This window comes from Ursus maritimus, unplaced genomic scaffold (assembly GCF_017311325.1).
Source record: "Ursus maritimus isolate PB19 unplaced genomic scaffold, ASM1731132v1 scaffold_9, whole genome shotgun sequence".
Classification (NCBI taxonomy): Eukaryota; Metazoa; Chordata; class Mammalia; order Carnivora; family Ursidae; genus Ursus; species Ursus maritimus.
Window position 1 is genome coordinate 79,651,216 of NW_024427107.1, and position 20,050 is coordinate 79,671,265.

General features: G+C 60.3%; 1 protein-coding gene across 3 annotated transcripts in view; it reads right to left on the reverse strand.

Annotated features, from left to right (window-relative positions):
• The window catches only part of ZC3H3 (zinc finger CCCH-type containing 3), a 91,706-nt gene extending 72,000 nt beyond the window's left edge, over positions 1–19,706 (reverse strand). For all 3 annotated transcript variants that reach the window (XM_040625731.1, XM_040625732.1, XM_040625730.1), the window contains exons 1-3: positions 19,597–19,706; positions 16,627–17,944; positions 15,308–15,504 (exon numbers count right to left, since the gene is read on the reverse strand). In XM_040625731.1, the coding sequence (XP_040481665.1) occupies positions 15,308–15,504; positions 16,627–17,944; positions 19,597–19,684 (1,603 nt within the window). In that variant the 5' untranslated portion in view covers positions 19,685–19,706. The remainder of the gene's footprint in view (positions 1–15,307; positions 15,505–16,626; positions 17,945–19,596) is intronic.
• Positions 19,707–20,050: the final 344 nt, after the last annotated feature.

The window sequence follows — 20,050 nt, forward strand, 5'->3', positions numbered from 1 at the left end:
GGGCCCACGGCTCCTGCCCAGCTCAGGTGGGCCCTTTGCTGCCCCACGGCCACAGCCCTTTCCCACGGCCGCCTTGCTGCGGGCCAGCTGCAGAGCGGTGGCCACGGGAGCACGTCGCACCACTGAGAGCGCGCTCCCCGAGGCTGCTGCGCCCCACCGTGCTCCTGCACGCACCCCGCCACCTCCTCGCTCTGCCGCTGATGCGGAAAGGGCAATTAGGAGAGGAGCTGCCACAGCCCATCACGGATCCGTGCGGCTCGGAAGACACAGAGAAAAGGAAGCACAACAGCTCCAGAATTAATTTAGAAAGCGCAGAGCCCCGCAGAGTGACAGCAAACAGGCCAGTGAATGCTGGGGTGGGGGGGTGCCCACAGCCACCAGGCCCAGGGGGAGCCCAGCCACGAGGTGGGGCGGGGACGGCTCTGGTCTGTTCCGATGGAGGCACCCAGAGCACTGGGAGGTCCACAGACGGGCAGGGCAGGAAGAGGCCACACTGCTGTTAGGTCCCTACCACACCCCAAAACCTGAATGAGCTGGGAGGGGACAAGTGTGCCAGGGACAAGACCTTGGCATCATGCAGACCCCTGTGGCCCCCTGGGCCAGAGACACCAGAAGGGCACAGGGCTCTGGGGCTTATCCGAGGCCAGGACTCCTTCCTGCCAGGCCTGGGAGACACTCAGGCAAACCAACAAATAACCGGACGCTTAGTGACCAGAGACTGCAGGATTTATGGTCCGTGTGTGCGCCTATAGATTTCCTTCGCAAATTCCATCCGTTCTGTGCATTCACACCAAATCTCGTCATTGAAAAGCTACCTGTGTGAGCACAGAGAGCCCTAGGCCGCACGCGCGATCCCAGGAGGCCCCAGAGAAGGCCCAGCTGCGGCGCTCTCTTGGGCCCCTCACAGCCCAACCCCTTCCAGCCTGGGCTCCACCTGGAAAAATGCTCTGCCTGCCACCACCCCCGAAAAGGTGCCAGCCGGGAGCAAGGGCCCTTACAGTAAACAGGTCATTGTCAACGGGTCTTGAGGGAAGCCACTACCACCTCCCAAGGACCCAAGAACGGGGATGAGAAAGCAGGGGTCCCACGGACACAGGCACCGCTTCCAGGATCACACCACCGGTCTAGAAGCTCTGACAGCTGAAGAGACATGGCCCTCTGGAGGATGCCACGTAAGACCACCCTTTCTATGACAACTGAGGCACCTCTCCCTTGGCAGAGCCACCCTCAGGATCCCAGCAGGACAGAAGCAAAGGGTTTCAGCGCAGACCCCAGCGAATAAGGGAGGCCGATCCTTGGTGCCCATCTTGAGGGGGCTCCATCTGTGTCAACATGGTCCTCTGAGGGCACGGGCAGCGGGGCTGACTGCAGGGACAGAGCCCTGGGGTCTCCAAGGAAAGCACCACCACCTGCCTACCCACCCGCCCACCAGCTTCCGGCAAAGAAGCTGGACTTTAAATATGATTAATAAAGAGCATAGGGGGGCGCCTGGGCAGCTCAGTCGGAGAAGCGTCTGCCTTCACCTCAGGTCATGATCCCAGGGTCCTGGGATTGAGTCCTACATCGGGCTCCCTGCTCAGTGGGGGGGTCTGCTTCTCCATCTTCCTCGTGCTCTCTCTCGCTCTCTCAAATAAATAAAATCTTCAAAAAAAAAAAAAAAAAAGAGCGAGGAAACACACAGACTATGGTGAAGAAGTTTAGTAGAATTGTTGCTGAGACCCCAAAAAGCAAGAAGGAATAGAGCAAAAGCAGTACTGAAGGTATGATGGTTGAAAATTTTCCCAAATTGATGAAAACCATCAGTCCACAGATTCAAGAAATATCACAAACGCCAAGCAGGATAATAATGAGCACACTAAGCACACCATGGCCCGCTGCTGAAAACCAGGGAGGAGGGGCCCAGTCATGACCAGAGCAGAAGAGCACGGCCGCCTGGCCTGCAAGGGAACGCCCGCCAGCCCCAATGGCTTTCCACGATGAAAACCGTTCAGAGATGAAGGCAGAAACATAGACTGTTCAGACGGACATCTGTGGAGAGAAAAGGTCCTCAGCAGACCTGCAACGTTAAAGGAAACGTTAAGAGGTGTTCTTCGATCAGAAAGAGGAACGAAGACAAAAGGCAGAGAAACACACAGGTAAATTCCGGTAAATGCTGACTGTACATAAATGGTCTCGTGAAGTCTCAAATACAGGGAGAACTAAGATCCCAACAGGTCTAGCACAGAAAGTGGGAGGGGGAGGAGTTCACAAGCTCCAAGCAGCATACGCTACCTGGGAAGCCATCACTCAGTCAATCTCTCAGTATCAATAACACTAAGTAAAAAACGCACATTATAACCTCCGGGTTAAAAAAAGAAATAAAGGAATGTACAGTAAGCTAATTGAGGAAAAAACGGAATTAAAAAATCCAGAAAAAAAAGAACAGAGGAGAACCGGGGTGGTTCCCGATCTCAGCTCACACCTCCGTCTCAGGGCCTGAGTTCCAGCCCCACACTGGGCTCCACACTGGGGATGGAGCCTTCTTAAAACAGATGAGAGAGAAAAGCACAGAAAAGTGGAAGAAAGAAAAAGGAAGTCAGGAGTTTTAAGCCAAAATACATTAGTAATTACAGTAAGCGTGAACACACTAAATCTTTCTTTAGAAAGACATTTTCAGACGGCAATTAAAACTATTTACTGCATAGAAAAAATATCTAAACATAACGGAGAAGCTGAAAGTACACACACGATTGCGTAGGATACAAACAACGTTCACGTGTCCGCCGGGCGCGCGTGCCTGTGCGCACCCACGTTCTACGGGACCTGCTGAAACAAGACCAACGCAGCTCCCCTTGAATCAGAGAAAACAGCCTTTAAGGCAAAGCGCATTACCGGAAATAAGAACATTTCGTAACCTCAAAAGATTCCATCCACCAGGGAGATGTAACGGTTCCGAACTGGTTTGCCGTCAGCAAAGTGGCCTCAAACTATTTAAGGCAGATCTGACAGAGAAACGAGGGACCACGAGCACAGTGGAAGACTCTAACACCCGTTCTCAGGGACCAGGGTGGGGGCAAGACCTCCTCCCTGCTGCCCCCGTCGGTCAGTGCGCAGAAGATGGGAGCCACACGGCCAATGCCACGTGCCTTCCAGAGCCCCACACCCAGCAGCTGGAACTCCGTCCTCTTCAAGAGCATGTGAGAGCCTGACCAGAACTGACCACAAGCCGGGTCATAAGGCAAGTGTCAGCACACCGAGAAGGACCGAAATCACACACACTGCATGCAAGGTGGGGTGAAGCTGGAAAACAGTAACTACAAATACCGTCAAAGTGCTGAGAGGTTTGGAAATGAAACAAAATACCCTTCTTAAAAAACCCGTGAGTCAAAAAAAATTAGAAAAAAAATTGGAGGAAAACCGGGATCATTAACTTGCGGGATACGGCTATGCTTAGGACATATTTATAACTGTACAATTGCCTGTTTTTCACAAGAGACCTAGGGCCACTCATCCAAGCACCTGTGGACACTGCATCCAAACACAGGCCTGCTGTGGTCTGTGGGAGTGGCTCTGACCTGGGACAGCAGCCCCCACCCCCCAGCCTCTGCTCCCCACTTGCTGTCCCTCCCCTGAGGGCACACACGCCAGCCAGTGCTACTGCCCGGGACAGACAGAGGGGCGGTGGGACTCTGTGGCCTCCAGCCACTCCCCTACCCTTCACAAGCCAAGGGGACAACACGGCATGGGCCGGATCCAGACAATGAACCGCCCCCCCCACCTGGGTCTTTTCTTTCCCCTTTAAAGCACAAGGAGTAAGGAAAGCCAGGCAACAGAGAACCCCAAAGGAGAGACATGTTTCTAGACCTCCTTTGTGAGATGCCCACCTTGGCCCCTCGGAGCCCCATGCCAACCAGAGGAACCTCGAAGGGCGGCTCAGGCCTGATTCAGGGCCACACTGCTGGCTCTCGGAGTCTCACAGGTGGAGTCCAGCGTGTCACTGCTGGGTAGGCACAGGGCCAGGCTGAGGTAGGCAGGGGAGGGGGCTCTCTGTGCAGGTCCTCGGGAGCCACAGCCGCCTTGCCCCACTCCTCCCATGGGGCCAAGCACCAAAGACACAATCCTCCAGCTGCAGAGTTCCCAGAAGGGGACAGACCCCAGGACTGCTGTCCCCCACCAAACTCAGCTCCTGTCCCCTCCCCAGAGGCCTGGACCAGAAGACCCAGCCTGGGGACATCGTGTCCCTCCATGTGTCCTCCTCCTTCGCCCAGCCGTCCTCAGCAGGAAAGAATTCCACCTGAGGCACCAGGCAGCTCCCAGCACCACTCCCTGGAACTACTGTCCCTGAGCCATAGCCTGATGCCGCTCTGCATCTCAGCGGCCCCGACGGGACGGGGCTCGTCCGGCAGTGCTCCTGGGGAGCTCCAAAGTCACACTCCTGCTCCTCCTCCGTTACACAAAATGTCCAGGCCAGGAGGTGCCAAGGGGACAGCTGGGTCATACCCCCCAGCCCAGTGCCCGGGTTCCAGCCCCAAATGCCATAGGGAGCAGCAGACAGCACACAGGGTCCACAGCCCCCAGCCCTCCCAGGGCCAGGTATAACCCCTCACCCCTCGAGGCAGGAGTCTGCCACTGGCCCCAGTGAGCCCAGGACAAAAAGGGCACTGAGAGGCCACTGGCAGTGAACCGGACAAACCAACGCCCAAGCCCCTCGGGGCCATCCACCCACGCACCCACCTACCTCTGTGCCCTCATCTGCCTGTACCTACGAGGAGTGTGCCCGCTTTGCTCCTGGACGCTGCACTAGGATCCTGGCACAACCTGGCCATCAGCTTGCACCAGATTCTTACCAAGGACCCAGGGCAGGGCCTGAGGACAAGAACAGGGCTGGGGGCGGGCAGATTGTGCCCCCACATCCTCTCCCGGCCTACCTCCCTCCCCCCCGGCTGGACTGCGCTGGTCACACAGCAACGCCCGTGCCTGCCAACCCCATCTGGACCGTTAGCTTCCTCCAGCCCTGGCCCCGCCTCGTGGGGAGGCCCAGCATCTGCTCTGCAGCTAGCACGGGGCCCAGAGTGTTGACACGTTCTGGAGGTGAGGCTTGCAGGCCACAGAAGGGGGCCCAGGCCCAGTCAGGTGCAGACTGCTGCCCACAGAGGGGAAGGTCCAGTGTCTCCCCAGCCTCACTTTCTGCCTCTGGGCGTTGGCTCACCCCGGGCTCAGTCTAGACAGCCGTCACTCAGCAAACTTAACTTGGCTCTGTCCCCTCCCTTGGTAGCCTCCCTGTGAGCCCAGCACCCAGGATGGCTCTGGTCTACACTGGGCACAGCCATCCAGGCAGAAGGAGCCTGGCAGCAGACAGCAGACGCGGCACAGGTAGATGTCCCTAACACTCGAGGACCTCGTGACCACCCTTCCCGGGGGCTGGGAGAGGCAGCAGTGTCAGATCGCTGCGGGCCCTCCTGCCACCTGTGGGCATCCCCGTGTCCCTTCATTCTAGGCCAGTCCAGGTGAAAGAAAGCCGCAGCCGTGCTCTGCCACCTGCCCTGAGCGCACACCGTTCTCTCTGCTCAGAGTGCCCCTCGTGGCGTGCCCACGTTCCTCTCCACCCTCTGGCCCTTAGAAAGCCCGGCCCAGGCAGGAGCCCCCTCCAACTCCCTGCCAGCGGGCCAGTCCCTCCCTGTCTTCTCTCTGCCACAGAGTCACATCCGGGCTGCCGTCACTTCTTTTCACCGCTATGCCGTTGGGCCTTGCCAGGGCCACATGCCTAGCACTGCTTAGGGCTCGGTGACACTCAGTGACATTTGCTTATCGGGGGCAGAAATGGCATAGAGGAATGAGTAGCAAGAAGACAACAGGCCCCACGTGCAGGGTGGCATCGGCTGAGCTGTTAACTCTCACACGGGCCTTCCCCGTCCTGGCCAACCCCTGCCCTTGCCGTGCAAGCCCAGCACGGGGCAGGAGACGCCAAAGGAACCGGCACTTCCTTCCTGCTAGGACCTCGCCCCAGCATGCCAACGGACATGCGCCACGGGAAACTGCCGGTCAGGTGGGAACACGGGGACCCCGATGGGGACCCATATCCAGGCGAAGCCCTGGCCACACGCAGCCCTGCCCTGCCCTGGAGGAATCCCCCAGCACAGAGCACACCAAGGGCCCAGTGCCACGGCAGGTGCCCATAGCAAGGGTACAGAGGAGTTAGGTGGGCACTCCAGCAGGAGGAACAGGACCCCAGGCCTGGGAGAGGGTGCCCAGCAACATTCTGACAGCCGCGCAGAGAAGGCGCCAACTTCCAGAGACCTGGAAGGCCACACCTCCAGGAGGTAGGCCAACCCACACCCTCTCACCAGGTGGCCACTGAAGCTGGCCCCCTTCCCAGAGGTGGGAGGGGTCAGACCCAAGAAAGCTGCTAGGACAGAGCACCCGACGGGCGGCAGCAGGAGGAACAGCAGGACTGACAGGAAGGGCTGAGCCTTCGTCCTGCGCCCCAGTGCCTGCTGACGGGCAGGCACCCGTGAGCCCACCAGGCTGAGAGGGACCCTCAAACTGCACTTGGGGGTGCACCACCCTCGGCGCATCCCGATCATCAGATCATCAGACACAAGAAGCAGCCCACGCCGTCCCCAACCAGGGGAGACCCGAGCCCACCAGAGGGCGCTCCCGTTCCCCGGCCCGGCAGGCTTCAGCTTCAGGACACCACTTGGGAGTCCGCAGCTCGGCAGTGGCCGCGACTTCCCTAGAGGCTCTGACCTGCCCATGGGGCCACGGGAACGCCATGCACGCACGCAGACGTGCCCTCCCACCCCGGTTCTCGCGGAGTAATTCATTACCACAGCCACGACGCACTAAATCACTAAGTCGAGGCCTCCGATGCGCCTGACAACTCATGCAAGGCTCACATGGATCACTGTGGCTGCCTTTCGCAGCACCTAATTCAGCACCTTCTCCTTCCCGTATGGAAGCAGGGCTCCGGATGGAACTGCTCTTGCCGCGTCCGCCCTGGTGAGACTAAAGAGCCAGGCGCACCAGTGAGCCACACGGAAGGCAAAGCCCTCCGTGGCGGGAACCCCCGGCAGCCAACCTGGCTGGCTTCCACCAAGCCCTGCCCCCAGCCCCTGGCCACCTGGCTCCTGTGGTCAGCACAGCGGCCCCGGAAGTGGCCCTTGGCCCCGTCACAGATGTGGAAACTGGAAGCGAGTGAGGCTCCTAACCAGGGCCCCTCAGCAAGATCCCAGCACCCAGGGGGACGGGAGGGACGCGCCTCATGGAAGTCACCCAGCCCTGGCCCTCCCCAGCATCCTCCCCTGCCGTGATGACACAGGAAGCCCCCTCCATCCTCCTCTCAGCTGTGTGGTGGGAGTCAGGACCCTCCTGGGGCTGCGGCCAGGGCTGCCACACAGCCCTGCCCACAACATGGGGCCTGAGAGAGGCATCCCTGGTGTCCCCTGCAAGTCTCCCACTCCCCCACAGGCTACAACCGGTGGCCTTTGCCTAAATCAGTAGAGGACAGCTAGCCAGCCCAAGAAGGTCCCCGAGGCCAGCACCGTGTCCTGCCCCAGAGGCTGGCCCTGGGCAGGCAGTGACACCCCCACCCCCAGGCTTCCGGGCACCGTGCGCTGGAGTCTGAGCACTACCCAGCAGCATGCATTCCACGACGGCCAGCCTCCCAGGGAGGCCCCCAGATCAGAGGGTCCATCCAGCAGCCTGGCCGCAGTGCAGGGTCAGGGTGCAGCCACACCCAGCCATCCGAGAGCACCCTGCAAACGTCCATGGTGAGAATAGGCCCCCTTCCTGTGGAGGCCCAGGGCAAGGCCCGAGGCTCTGCTCTGCTCCCCGACCTGCCCACAGCCTTGAGGCCATCACAGGCCTCACACGGGCCCGCTGAGCAGCAAGCAGCGGGGTCTCAGGCTGCCTCCTGAGAGCGATGCCGCAGTGCTGTGGCCTGGCTCACCCCCTGCCCATCACTGGGTACCCTGGTCAGAAGCACAGGCCTGGTTGGAGGGGGTGGGGCCCAGCAGGCAGGGAGAGCTGGGCTTTTCCACGCACCTGGAGCCCTCAGAGAAGGGAGCCAAGTGAGAACTGCGTAAAAGGCCCTCCTGGCAGCTGCTCAAGGGGCAGCTAGAGGACAGAGCCAAAAGTGGGTGCAGCCCGAGCCCCCCATCCACTGGTGCCTGCTCGGCAAGAACCCCACAAATGTCCCTGCACAAACCGAGCATGTCCAGACAGGCTTTGATGCCCAGAACTCTTGAGAAGCCTGCTGTGACCTCTCCAGGAACAAGGGGGCAACCCCAACATGGGCCCTTCAAGCCCCAGGACAGCCGGCCAGGGGTACCTGCCTAAGGAGCCAGGAGGGGGTTGGCAAGGAGCAAGACGGCCCACAGACTCTCCACCCAGGGACTGGGGAGATGGGGAGATCCACCGCTGAGCAAGCACTGTGTGGCCCTGTTCCGGGGCCAGGGGAAGGCACAACGGCCACCCAAGAGACCTGGTGAGGGGCCCAGGTACTGGAGGAGGAGTGGAGGGGGGTCCGAGAGGAGCTCACATGGGGAGAAACTCCCTGCGTACTTCCCTGGAGAAACCTGGGACATAGGGAGCGGGTGTTCTACTTCTTTGTTTTAAAGATTTTATTTAGGGGCACCTGGGTGGCTCAGTCGGTGACGAATCTGCCTTCAGCCTAGGTCATGACCCTGGGGTCCTGAGATCGAGTCCCCTGTCCCACTCCCTGCTCAGCTTCTCCCTCTCCCGCTGCTCCTCACCCCTGCTCATCTTCTGTCTCTCTGCGTGTGTGTCTCTCTCTCAAATAAATAAATAAAATCTTTAAAAAAAAAAAAACAGATTTTATTTATTTATTTATTTTAAAGAAAAGAAATAGAGCACACGCATGCGGGCGCTGAGGGGAGGAGCAGAGGGAGAGGAACAGGCAGATACCATGCTGAGTGCGGAGCCCAGTGTGGGCCTCAATCCCACGATCCCAAGATCGTGACCTGAGCCAAAATCAAGAGTCAGACGCTTCACCAACTGAGCCGACGGGTCCCCCTTAGGTGTCCCAATTCTGGCTAGAGCGGCAGGGTGGCCCCCCAAGACTGGGCGATCCCAGCCAGAGGTGCTTCTAGCCGGACACCACCACCAGGGACTGTCACTGGGAGCTGCACGGTGAAGACCTGGTAAGACCCAGATAAGGGGCCAAGACCACAGCTGCCTTTTCTGCCAGTGACCTAGGGTGAGTGGACAGTCCACTTCTTGTCTGCACAGAGGGGACAGCAGCTTCTCCAGACCACATGGCCGATACGGTGGCCTGAGCGATGGGCGGTAAGCTCTCACCCAGAGGTGAAGTGGCAATGCAAGGCCCGGCTCAAGTGAAAACTGGACCCCCCCCACAGTCCTGTCCCTGCAGCCCTGAGCGACCTCTCCCAGACCCACACCTTCACCCACCGCACTAGCTGCTCAGCTGTGCCATCTCAGGCACCCTGGGCCAGGCCCCAGACTCAAGATGACACAGGGGAGGAGGGGGGCTACCACCGTCCCAGCCAGGTGAGCTAGAAGGGCCCTCCCACCCGAGCGAGGTCTGGAAGGTGACACCTGTCCACCCAACCACAGCTTCTTCTTGGCACACAAAGGCCACCATTTCCAAGTGGCAGGTAGGAATCCCATGACCTGTGGCCACTATGAAGCCCCCTAGACTAGGGCACAGGTGAGATGCTCCGGGAAGTACCCACTCTGCATATAAGAAGCCTTCTACCTCAGGGTGGCCCGAGTCCTGGCACTGGGCCCCGTGTGGATGGAGACAAGCCGAACAGGCCCAGGACAGCCAGGCCCTGCACCAGAGCACGAGCCAACGTGAGCTGTGTGCACTGTAAACACCACAAGCTGAGATCACTAATTGCCACAATTACATGGGTGGTAAATCAGAAACCATTTTTGAGGTCTATAAAAGGCTTTTCTCTCTCCGCTTTCTCCAGTGTCTGTCCACCCTGAGACACATCAAGCAGGGTCTCTGTGCAGCCAAAATGCAGTCAACCCCACCAGTCCTCAGCAAACGAAGCTCCCTGGGGCCCTTTCTCGGGTGTCATCTCTTGATCCCCCCAGCGGCCAACAGACTCACCACCAGGAGAAAAGTCAGGGGAGGAAGGCTAGAGGCAGAGGCGGGGAACACAGGGGTGGGGGTGGGGTCACATGGTGTCCCCAAGGGGCCACCTGCCCCACCTCCCAACCAAAGTCTGACTCTAGGTGAACTGGGCAGGAGGGTCTGTGGGCAGGGGAGCTGGGGAGGGGAGGCAGAGAGGGGAAAGCAGGAGGAGGAGTCAGGCCAGATCTTCATAATGCTCAGTCCCCGGGCGCAAGGCACCAGCGGCCACACGGCTGCTGAACGATGCAGTTTTGAATTCAATTAAAGCGATTATCTGTTGTGCCAAATAAATTGTGTACAGCATATATCCCGCGGCACTTTACACCTCCGGGCTCATTATTCCCTAACTGTTTCCTCCTGTTTATGCGCTCTCAAATTAAATTGCTGATAATATGCGCTAAAATAAAAAATGAGCGCACCTTGTCCCAAGAAAATTGATTCTCCCTTTTCCTGAACCTGCGATTGCCAGGTTTTATATACTCTGTTCCTGGTGATCATTAGTAATTCAATTTTCTTTTTATTAGCCCCCTTATCTGCTGAGCAATATAGTGGCAGAGCTGACCTCTTTCGCACGGGTAAATGTTTAAAATCTTTTCCCTGATTAATTTTGCCAGTTAAGAAAAAGAGGAGAAATGGCCCGGCTCTTAGCCATCACAATGAATAAAGCTTAATGTTGATTGTGATGGAATTTCTAATGCCAGGGAAATTGATTGAGCGGGGCAATTACACGGGAACAGGAACTCCAGGGAGATGGGATCGCTCTCTCCTGGCCACAGCCTTTTGGTTATTTAAAACAATCCAATTTGCAAGGATAATTATGTATTAGTGTTTTATCTGCCACTTGAAATGAACAGGGGAGTTTTGATACTGGCCTAGCATTAGCAGGTTATTGCTGCAAATTACTGGATATCTGCTTTCTTTCACATAAAGAGGAAATTAGGCAATCAATTACCAGAAAGAGGTGGACTGAGAGATAAGAGGGGCCAGTGCGCCCTCTGCTGGCCACTGGCGGCTCCGCGGGGCTGGGAAGGGACCTACCCCTCCCCCTCCCTCCCTCCACTGGGCAGGAGCCCACCAGGGGTCAGGTCCCTCCCCTACACAGCTTCCACAGAAGTCTGGACCTGGGTCAATGATCTGTCAGGGAAAACGGGTAAGAGAAGCCTCGAAGCAGCCTGTCCACCACAGGGAGGCCATGGTGGCCGGCCCAGAGCCCCGGAGCCCAGGGTCTGCACCCCAAATGTCCACAGCATCAAATGAAAACTTGTGTTTGAGGCAGCTGCAGTCGGCTGGGGCCTGCCCAGGTGGTGGAGCAGGGAAAGGAGGGAGACAGGAGAGGGAAGCCTGTGGACCTGGCAGAAGGAGGTGCTTGGGGGAGCCACCCACTGACTCCTTAGTAGCCCTCAGCCCAGGGAAACGCTCGTCTTCACTCCTGTCCCCCCCACTGCCACCTCCACCAGTCTCAGGCTCTCAAGGTGGTGTGGCTGGAGCCGCCCGCCCAGCATTTCAGGCCTGTGCACAAGCATCTTCCACGAGCTCCCGGCCCACTTCTGAGAACGAGGACCCCACTCTTTGGCCCAGCATCCAAGACCTTACTGAAGGCTCTTCCTGGCTCACTGCCAGGACTCAGGCCTGCTGGACACTCCTGGGCCCCCGACATAGCCACGTCATGTCCCTGAGCACATTCATGCGGCCCCCAGGTCCCTCCTCTCACGTATCCAGAACCACCCCCTTCCCCTTACTGCGGCCCACCGGACCCTCCCATCACACGGGTCCCGCCTTCCATCTGGCCTCAGCCACCGCCCCTCCCCACGCCTGCCACACAGGACCTCTCTCTGCTCCTGCAACACGGCACAGCTCACCCCGCCTGTGCCCTTCACCTGCAGAGGGGCGTGCCGTTCACTCCTCCTTCCCTTCACGCAGGTCTCAGTTGGGAGGTCACCTCCTCAGAAATGCCAACTGCCCGCACTCCCCGCAGCTCTCTGCTACGTGACCCCATTTCCTTTCCCTCTGAGCACATTTACCACCTGAGAGTATCTTCTCAGCTTATTTACAAGTACCCAGGGAGCTGTCAATGACGGCAACGTGGCTGCAGCACGCACAGCACCCACGGGGGCCAGCACGCCTTCCTGCACCAGACCTACTCCACGCCTGCCTGTTGGATGGATGGGGGCGACGGATGGGGATGGGAGTAAGAACGGTGGACAGAGGAAAAATGGAGGATGGATGGAGGATGGACGGATGGTAGATGGAGGACAGATGGACGGAGGACAGACAAAGGGAGAACAGATGGGGGAATGGATACGCGGATAAACAGCTGGATAGATGTACGATGAATGGTGGATGGAGGGTGGACGGACGGATGGACAGATAGATGGAAGGATGGGTGGAGGATGGATGGAGGGGATGGGCAAGTGGATGAATGAGTGGCAGCCTTCTCCAAACCCTTGTCCCAACAGGACTCTCCCCCCCCTTTCCACAGTCCTCCCAGGGCGTTCTGTGCCCTGGCTATCACATCCGTCTGTAACTACGAGCTGACCGGCTCACCTCCTAGTGGAGAGAACTAGGAAGGCAGGGACCTTGCCGGCTCCCTCAGCACTGGCGCCCGCACTGCACCCATCCTACCAGCAGGAGGCAGCCTGCACATCTTCGGACTGGACCCGTACAGCTCACAAGAGAACCAGGCATCCCAGGCCCAACAAGAACAGAACACAAGCAAGCAGGGCCTGAGCCTGCAGGCACAGCTCCAGGGCGGACGCACACCGCCTTTCACGGCCCCCCAGATCTGCAGACCCAGCATTCCCGCCAGCCCCTTAACTCTCCATGCCGTTGTCCACCTGGTGGCCAGTGAGTGTCCTAGAGCATCCTGGCCTGTGTCACTGCGTGAGGATGCCAGCCCCAGGCCATGGCCCCAGGATGCTGCCCGTGCGGCCTGGGCCCTGCTCTCCCCAGTGGCTCCTGTAGCAAGCCGTGCCTCGGGCAGCCCCCACTCCAGCCCCGGGCCCACCAGGGCCCTCCTGCTGAGAGCAGGTGAGAAGAGCACAGAAGTCCGCCTGTGTGTGGAGGGTCTCAGGTGCTGTCCACCTCTTGCCCCATCTGGAGAGGGGTCCTCAGCTGCAGGCCCTCGGCACACTAGACAGGAGAAGTTCCTCAAACGAATGGCTCTCCTTCCTCTAAGGCGCCCACCCTAAAGGACGGCAACGGTCTGGCTCAGGCCTGTCCACCCCCAAACCAGGTTCCCTGGGGGGCAGGGATAGGACAGGCCTGGCCAGGTCACAGTCAAGGCAGCTCTTCTCAACTCCTGGAGGGTGGCAACACCAAGAACACAGACCGAAGAGTCTGACCTCTTCCGTGTGCCCACCTGGGATGCCCCACCAACCCCCTCGGTGCCACCCCAGCATTAGGACAAGGAGCCCCTGGCGGGCCCTGTCTGCTGTAACCCTGTCCCACGCGACGCCAGGCTCAGCACTTCCTCTACAAATACTTCCTTCCAGGCCCAGAGAGGAGGCCTGACGCCCAGCGGGTGCCCAGTGGATGCCCAGCAGCACTCCAGGAAGCTGGCACTCCAGAGCGCCCTGGTGCCAGGGCAAGCAGCCTCCGACGGGGACACTTCTTCCCCAAGCCGCCTCACACCACATCCTCTCACCACATCCCTGTAATCCAAGACTCACTGAAACACCACCATCTCGAGGCTCTGGCCCGGCCATCCGGTCTCCGTCCGCCCCAACCCACTCTCCCTGTGGCAAGTCACCACTGAAATATCTAAGTGCCCCGTGGGCTAGGATGCAGGCCTCAGGAGAGCCTCATGCCTCCTGGAGCCCCAGCACCTGAGGCAGGATGCAAAGAGGCCCGTGGATACGCCCACCAGCCACAGTCAGGCCTGAGTGCCGTCACTGCCCACAGGTGGCCGTCCCTGTGTGATCGCTTACCTGCGGGGTCAGATCTCCACTGGCACCTTCTCCACTCACCCAGACTTCTCTGCCCGCTGTGACAACACTATGACACAGGAGCTGAGCGGGAGCCATCAATCCTGGCAAAGGCCCGGATGCCCCCGGGCACTACTTCCTGACCTCTCTCCAGACTGCCCCAACCTCCCTGGGGACTCAGCCACCCCCTGCCAGCCTCCCAGAGCAAGGAGCGTTCTCAACCCATCCTCCCCTGTCAGGCCTGGGACAGCCTGGCCATCAGTTCATCCACAGCCTTCTGTCTGCTCCCAGTCAGTCCTGCAGCTGAAGCCCAACCCCCAATCCAGCCCCCTCGCCGTGGCCACCAGGGAACACCATGGGGCTCCCTTTGCTCTGTCCACGTGGGAAGAGGTCCACAGTTGCTGTGGCAGCTGGGTGTGGCCAGCACCCTCCAGCCTCACTTCCTCACACCTTCTCGTGGCCCCAGTGCCCCACTCTCCCACCACCAGCTGCACACAGGCACTCGGCTCTGCCCAGGCACCGCCTCCTCTGGAGATGTGTCCAAAGCCCTGCTGACCCCTTGGCGGGCTCCCCAAACGCCCGGCACAAAACAGCCATTAATGCACAAGTTCCGAGTCCGACCCCCCACCCCAGATCACCAGCATGTGCCAGTTCCCTGTGTGCTGCCATCACCATAGAGTGGGGGCCGTTCTCAGGAAGGGGACCACAACCCGCAACGGTCCCCAACCCTTCACCCATCACTAAACACCAGCAACTCAGGAAGCGGGCAACACAGACTCCTCCCAGGCCACCTCAGGATTCCGGAGGAAAAGGCAGCAACCAACAGGGAGAGGAGGGTACACCCGTGGTCTTGCCAGCCTGCAGGCCTAGGACAGGCAGCAGAGGCCTAGGGTAGGGGAGCCCCGGGAGCACAAACCACCCCTCCTCTCCCTGCAGGCCTGCATGGCTGCCACCTCCTCATCCACTTTCTGACTCCTTTCACCAAGAAGGACGTGACTGGGTCTACAGGAGAGATGCGCTAAAAAGGCCACGACGCGTCTGACCAGCGGCATCTCCCCCACCCAGAGCGCAGGGTGCAAGGGCCCAGTCCTTCTCCTCTGCTCTCCTGCCCAAACCACCCACTGCCCACCAGGCTGAGCGTTCTTGGGCTGGAGCACTGGCAGGACAAGGTGGAGGCCGAAGGTGGCTCCTAACAGGCGAGCAGAGCCAGCACAGACTCGGGGAGGTGAGACTCACACACCTGGCTAAGCAAACTTTCCAGAACCCCTCCTCCTGGTCATACCTTCCTTGGTGGGGAGGTGGGCCCGGCCTGGAGGCAGGCAGCACAGCCGGTGCCTGGTGACCTGCATCAGGCCCTTGTTGGGGGTCTTCTTCAGAACGGGGCTGCTCTTTCCCCGGAGGGCCTGCCTCCGCCGCAAGCTGAACTGGCTCTTAGCAGCAGCAGCAGGTGGGGGGCTGCTCTTCTTGTCCCCAGGAAGGCTGCAGAGACAAAAAGCAGGCAGCTCCCAATGGGCTCCCCCCGTGGGGCGGCTGTCCCCTTCCACCCTTGCCCACCTGGATCCCGGCACCAGGTAATCCACCCCAGGAGGCAGCCTGCCCCCGCAGGACCCAGCCTTCCCACCTCATCAGCAGAGGCTGTCTGACAGCTGTCGCCCTCCCGCCCTGCAGAGCCTGGAGCCAGGGCAGAGGGAGAGTGGCCCCAACTGCTGACCCCCACCCGGTGCATCTGCACCAGGTCTCCTCGGGCTCCCCAGGCCAGACGAACTCTCCAGTGGGGCTGGGGGAGGCCCTACGGAGCCACGGCAGAGCAGGAGCTGCCCCCCGCCTCCCCGGCCATTTCGGCGCGAGGAGCAACTTCTCACAGCAACCCTTTCCACACTGGCTGAAACAGAGGAGGGCCACTGTCCAGAGAAGGTGGGGGAGCCCACGTAACCTCACACCTGTCTGGGAGAGCAGGGCCAAAGACCAAGGTCAGACAGCAGGAAAGAGCTCCAGAGCAGGACTCGCAGCGGGAATGACTGTCTGCCCTCGCAGCTAACAGCTGCCCTAAGGCCCTGACCCCAGACCAAGCACTGAGCCACAGTGACATTTTTTAGCCTCCCATCACTCCTTGAGGGTTGACGGCCAGGGAAGTGACACCTATTCAGTGAGACAGTGACTCACCTGGTCACTTGGCCTCCAAGGAGGCAGACTTCCTCCCTGGTGCACCCTCGGTTTCCTCACCCCAAGTCTGGCCTGGGTATAAAGCAATCATCCACAAACCCTGTGGGCCCAGAGCAAAAGCTGCTCCGGCAGCCGCTGGTCTCTCCCCAGCAGGAGAGACGGGAGGCTTGTTGGCACCCGCCTCCACCTGCCTCACTGGCCAAGCCCCCACTACTCGGCTGTAAGGGAGAGCAGGAACCCCAGCCTCATTCGTACTGGGCACAGGAACGTCACCACACACACCGAGGCCTGACCCAGTAGCAGGGGATGCTGCTTCTCTCCCTCCCACACTCCCGCAGGTGGGCCTTCGCACAGGCTCTGCACTCCACGCCGGCGGAGGCGCAGGCCTGCCCCGTGCCTGCCCAGACGGAGCCCTGGGGTGGTGACGGGGGCACCTACCTGGCACTTCCTCGCCTCCGGACGATCTTGGTGCGGCTCTTCACTTTGTAAGCTGAGAGTGGGGGCTCACTGAGGAGGGGCTTCAAACTGCTAGGTCCCACTGCTGGTCTATCCCCCGGAGGGGACCGGGATGGGACTGGAGAGAGCTGGGAGGCATGGTCCTTGCTGCCAGCTTCCGACTGCCAATGGAAAGAGGAGGAGGAGGAGGCTGAGGGGCTGGACGCTTTCCACTTGTACTTGCTGGGGGAGGCCCCAGCCGTGGAGGATGCAGCCGACCTCCGGGGCTTGGCATCTGGATCGGCTCTGAGCTGCGTCTTCTCCACTTGCTCCGCGGTGCCAAAGGGGGCCTTGCACACATTCTCCGAGGCTGCTCTGGGACTAAGGGCCCTCCGCGCGGCCCGCGGGCTCTTGGCGGAAGCAGCCACCCACTTGTAGTTGTTCTTCCGGAACTTGTGGGTTCGACAGGACACAAGCAGTGACGATTCTCGGGCCTGCCTGGGTCCAGAAGCTGGTCTAGCTGGGCCGGCCACCACACCAGACGAAGCCGGCTGATCTGGGTGACCAGCATTCACTCTCCCATCTCCAAGGAGCTGGGCGACACAGCTGGCCACAGAGTGCGAGCCGACCTTCCGGCCCACAGCCGTGCCACTGCGCTGGGGCAGGGTGGACGATGGGAAGCGCGCCTTGACTGCAACCGCACTCTCGCTGACCGTCCGCCGGGGCTCTGAGGGGCTGTCACTCATGCTGCTCACGGACTTCACCACCCGAGGCTTGCCAGGCTCCTTCTGGCGGACCAGAAGGGGGTCCTCTACACCGCAGCTCCCCTTGACTCTTCCTGGCTTTGAGGGTTGCCGCTGCCCACCAGGAGGCTCGCCCTCACCCTCCCAAGGCCTGTGGTCACTCCAGGGGGGGGGCCCAAACTCTTCCAAGGAGCCCCGAGGGACCCCTGCAGCACTAGCTGAACCTGGTTTTGAAGGTGGTTTGACTTTGATGACCATGTTCTGATCTGAACTAAGCTGCACCTGCCTCTCCAGGACATACTGCTGGGGGTCAGGGCCCTGGCTTCCCCCAGCCCCGAGGGGCGGCTGCACAGCACAGTCACCGGGGGGGTCTGAGGATCCTGGGGGCCGATTCACAAGGGAGTACTTCTTGCGCCATCCAGGCCCGTGGTTCGGGGAGAAGCCCCTCCGGCTTGGGCGAGGGTAGCAGGCACTGAAGGCCCTGCTGCTGTTGTAAGCAGGTGGCTGCCACCGGGAAGCAGCTGAGGTGCCTGGGGCAGACGCATTTCCGTGGAGGTTTTTGTAGTCATCGATCAGACCTGAGAAGGCAGAATCACAGGCTCAATTAACCAGAGGGTGAACGGAAAATCAACAACAGTACCCAGGAAGTGAATCAGCGGACAAGACGCCCCACAGACCCCACCTCATTCCTGAGTCCGTGCCGGGCCGCAGCACAGAAGAGGCAGCCCCTGGAGCCTGAGAACCATGGACATGCCCTCAGCCCATCTTTTCCATGAGTCTTTTCCCACCGGTTCTACTTCAGTCCTATTTCTGGTTGTTTATCCTAAAGATGCACTCCTGTGGCATAATATCCCTAATTTGCCAGGAATATTATCATGCTGGTTCCACTGTACTTTAAGGGGATGTGTCCCTCGATACGAAGAAACCAGCAAGCTCCCATGGTATAATGTCTCAGCAAGGCAGCCAGTCAGCCACAGGGGCCCTCTGGCTTGCCCACGGGGGGGGGGGGGGGGGGCAGGAATACGCCTTAATCATCTCCCTGCCTGGCACACGGGACAATGAACGTAAGACAACGGACACCTGTGCGCATCCACCATTGACAAGGATGTCACACTGTCCTCCTCTAAGGGGAGAAGAGGCCTGCCTGGAGCCCCAACAGTGGACTGACACCACCACCACCACAGGCTTTCCCAGGAAGCTCCTGGAGAGCAGTCCTGGTGCAGGAGAGGTAGAGGCCTCAGCGGGAACCCAGGGGGTTAGAACTCAACCAACAAACCAGTAGCTAGCCCCTCAGTTACAACACTCCCCCATCACAAGTCCTGTCCCCAGACCCAAAGAAAGCCATGTCCTGACCCGGTAACACCGCAGCGCGCACATGATAGGAGCCCAAGAAGCCTCTGGACAGGCTCGACCTCCGCCTGGACTCTCCCTCATACACGCTTTCCAAGTCCTTAAGTCTTCTCTTAATGGGAATAACTTTATTTTTTTTTAAAGATTTTATTTATTTATTCAACAGAGATAGAGACAGCCAGCGAGAGAGGGGACACAAGCAGGGGGAGTGGGAGAGAAAGAAGCAGGCTCATAGCAGAGGAGCCCGATGTGGGGCTCGATTCCATAACGCCGGGATCACGCCCTGAGCCGAAGGCAGACGCTCAACCGCTGTGCCACCCAGGCGCCCCATTAATGGGAATAACTTTAAACAGGAAATTTTTTAAGTATAGAAACCTCAAGTCGGGTCTAAAAATGGAAAAGTTGAGAAACTGAGGCCTGGGGAGTCGGGGCCTGGAATATCAAGGGAAGTGTGGGTGTACGGAGGGAAGCAGCCAAACGAGACGTCCAGGGGTTCCGCCAAGCCGCACCAAGGCCAAGCCCTCCGCCCCACTGTCTGGCCCCGGGAGCGAGAGGGCGCCGAGGAAGTGTCCGCCCGTGGGGGTGGGGGGGGGCCGCCTCCCGTCGGTTACTAAGCGACGGCCCCGCCGCCACCCGCCGCAGCGCCTGAAGGACCCGCACTACCCGTCTGGCGAAACTCGCGCAAGGGGCTAACCCTGGCCCGCCCAGATGCCGGTCCAGGTCCCCCACCGCCTCCCCGACCCTACCCCCTCCCCACCCGACCCCACCGGGCCGTCGACACCGCAGGCGGAGAGCGACCCCCTTCGGGGAGGCGGATAGGGGCCCGCCGTGAGGTTAGGGTAAAGAGACGGACGCGCGACCCGGGCCCGACCCGACCCACCCTGCAGGAGACGGATCTGTCGCCGTAATTGCTCCTTTTCCTCCATCTCCCGAGTCCGCGACGCCCGGCCAGGCCCCCGCGACGTCATCGCCGCGCGACTGTTTTTCCCCGCGGGCGGGGAGGGGCGGGGCGGGGCGGAGTCGTGCCGGGCCTGGCCGGGGACGGGGCGGGGCCCGCGGAAGCACCGAGACTGCGCACTGCAGGCAGGCCCGGGCGTTGGCTGGGCCGCGAGGGACGCGCCGTCGTCCTGGCAACGCCTGCGGAAAGGCGGGGCCCCGCGCGCGCAGAGCGAGGGGCGGGGCGACGGCAGTAGCCGCGCCGGCCAGTGGCGCAAGCGCGCCGGGGCGGGGCGACGGCTGAGCCGGGGAGGTCGGGTCCCGGGGCGCCTGCGGTTCTCTGTAGGACGAGCCCTGGACCCGCGGAGAATTAGGCTCTGGAGGCGCTGCGGGGGCGA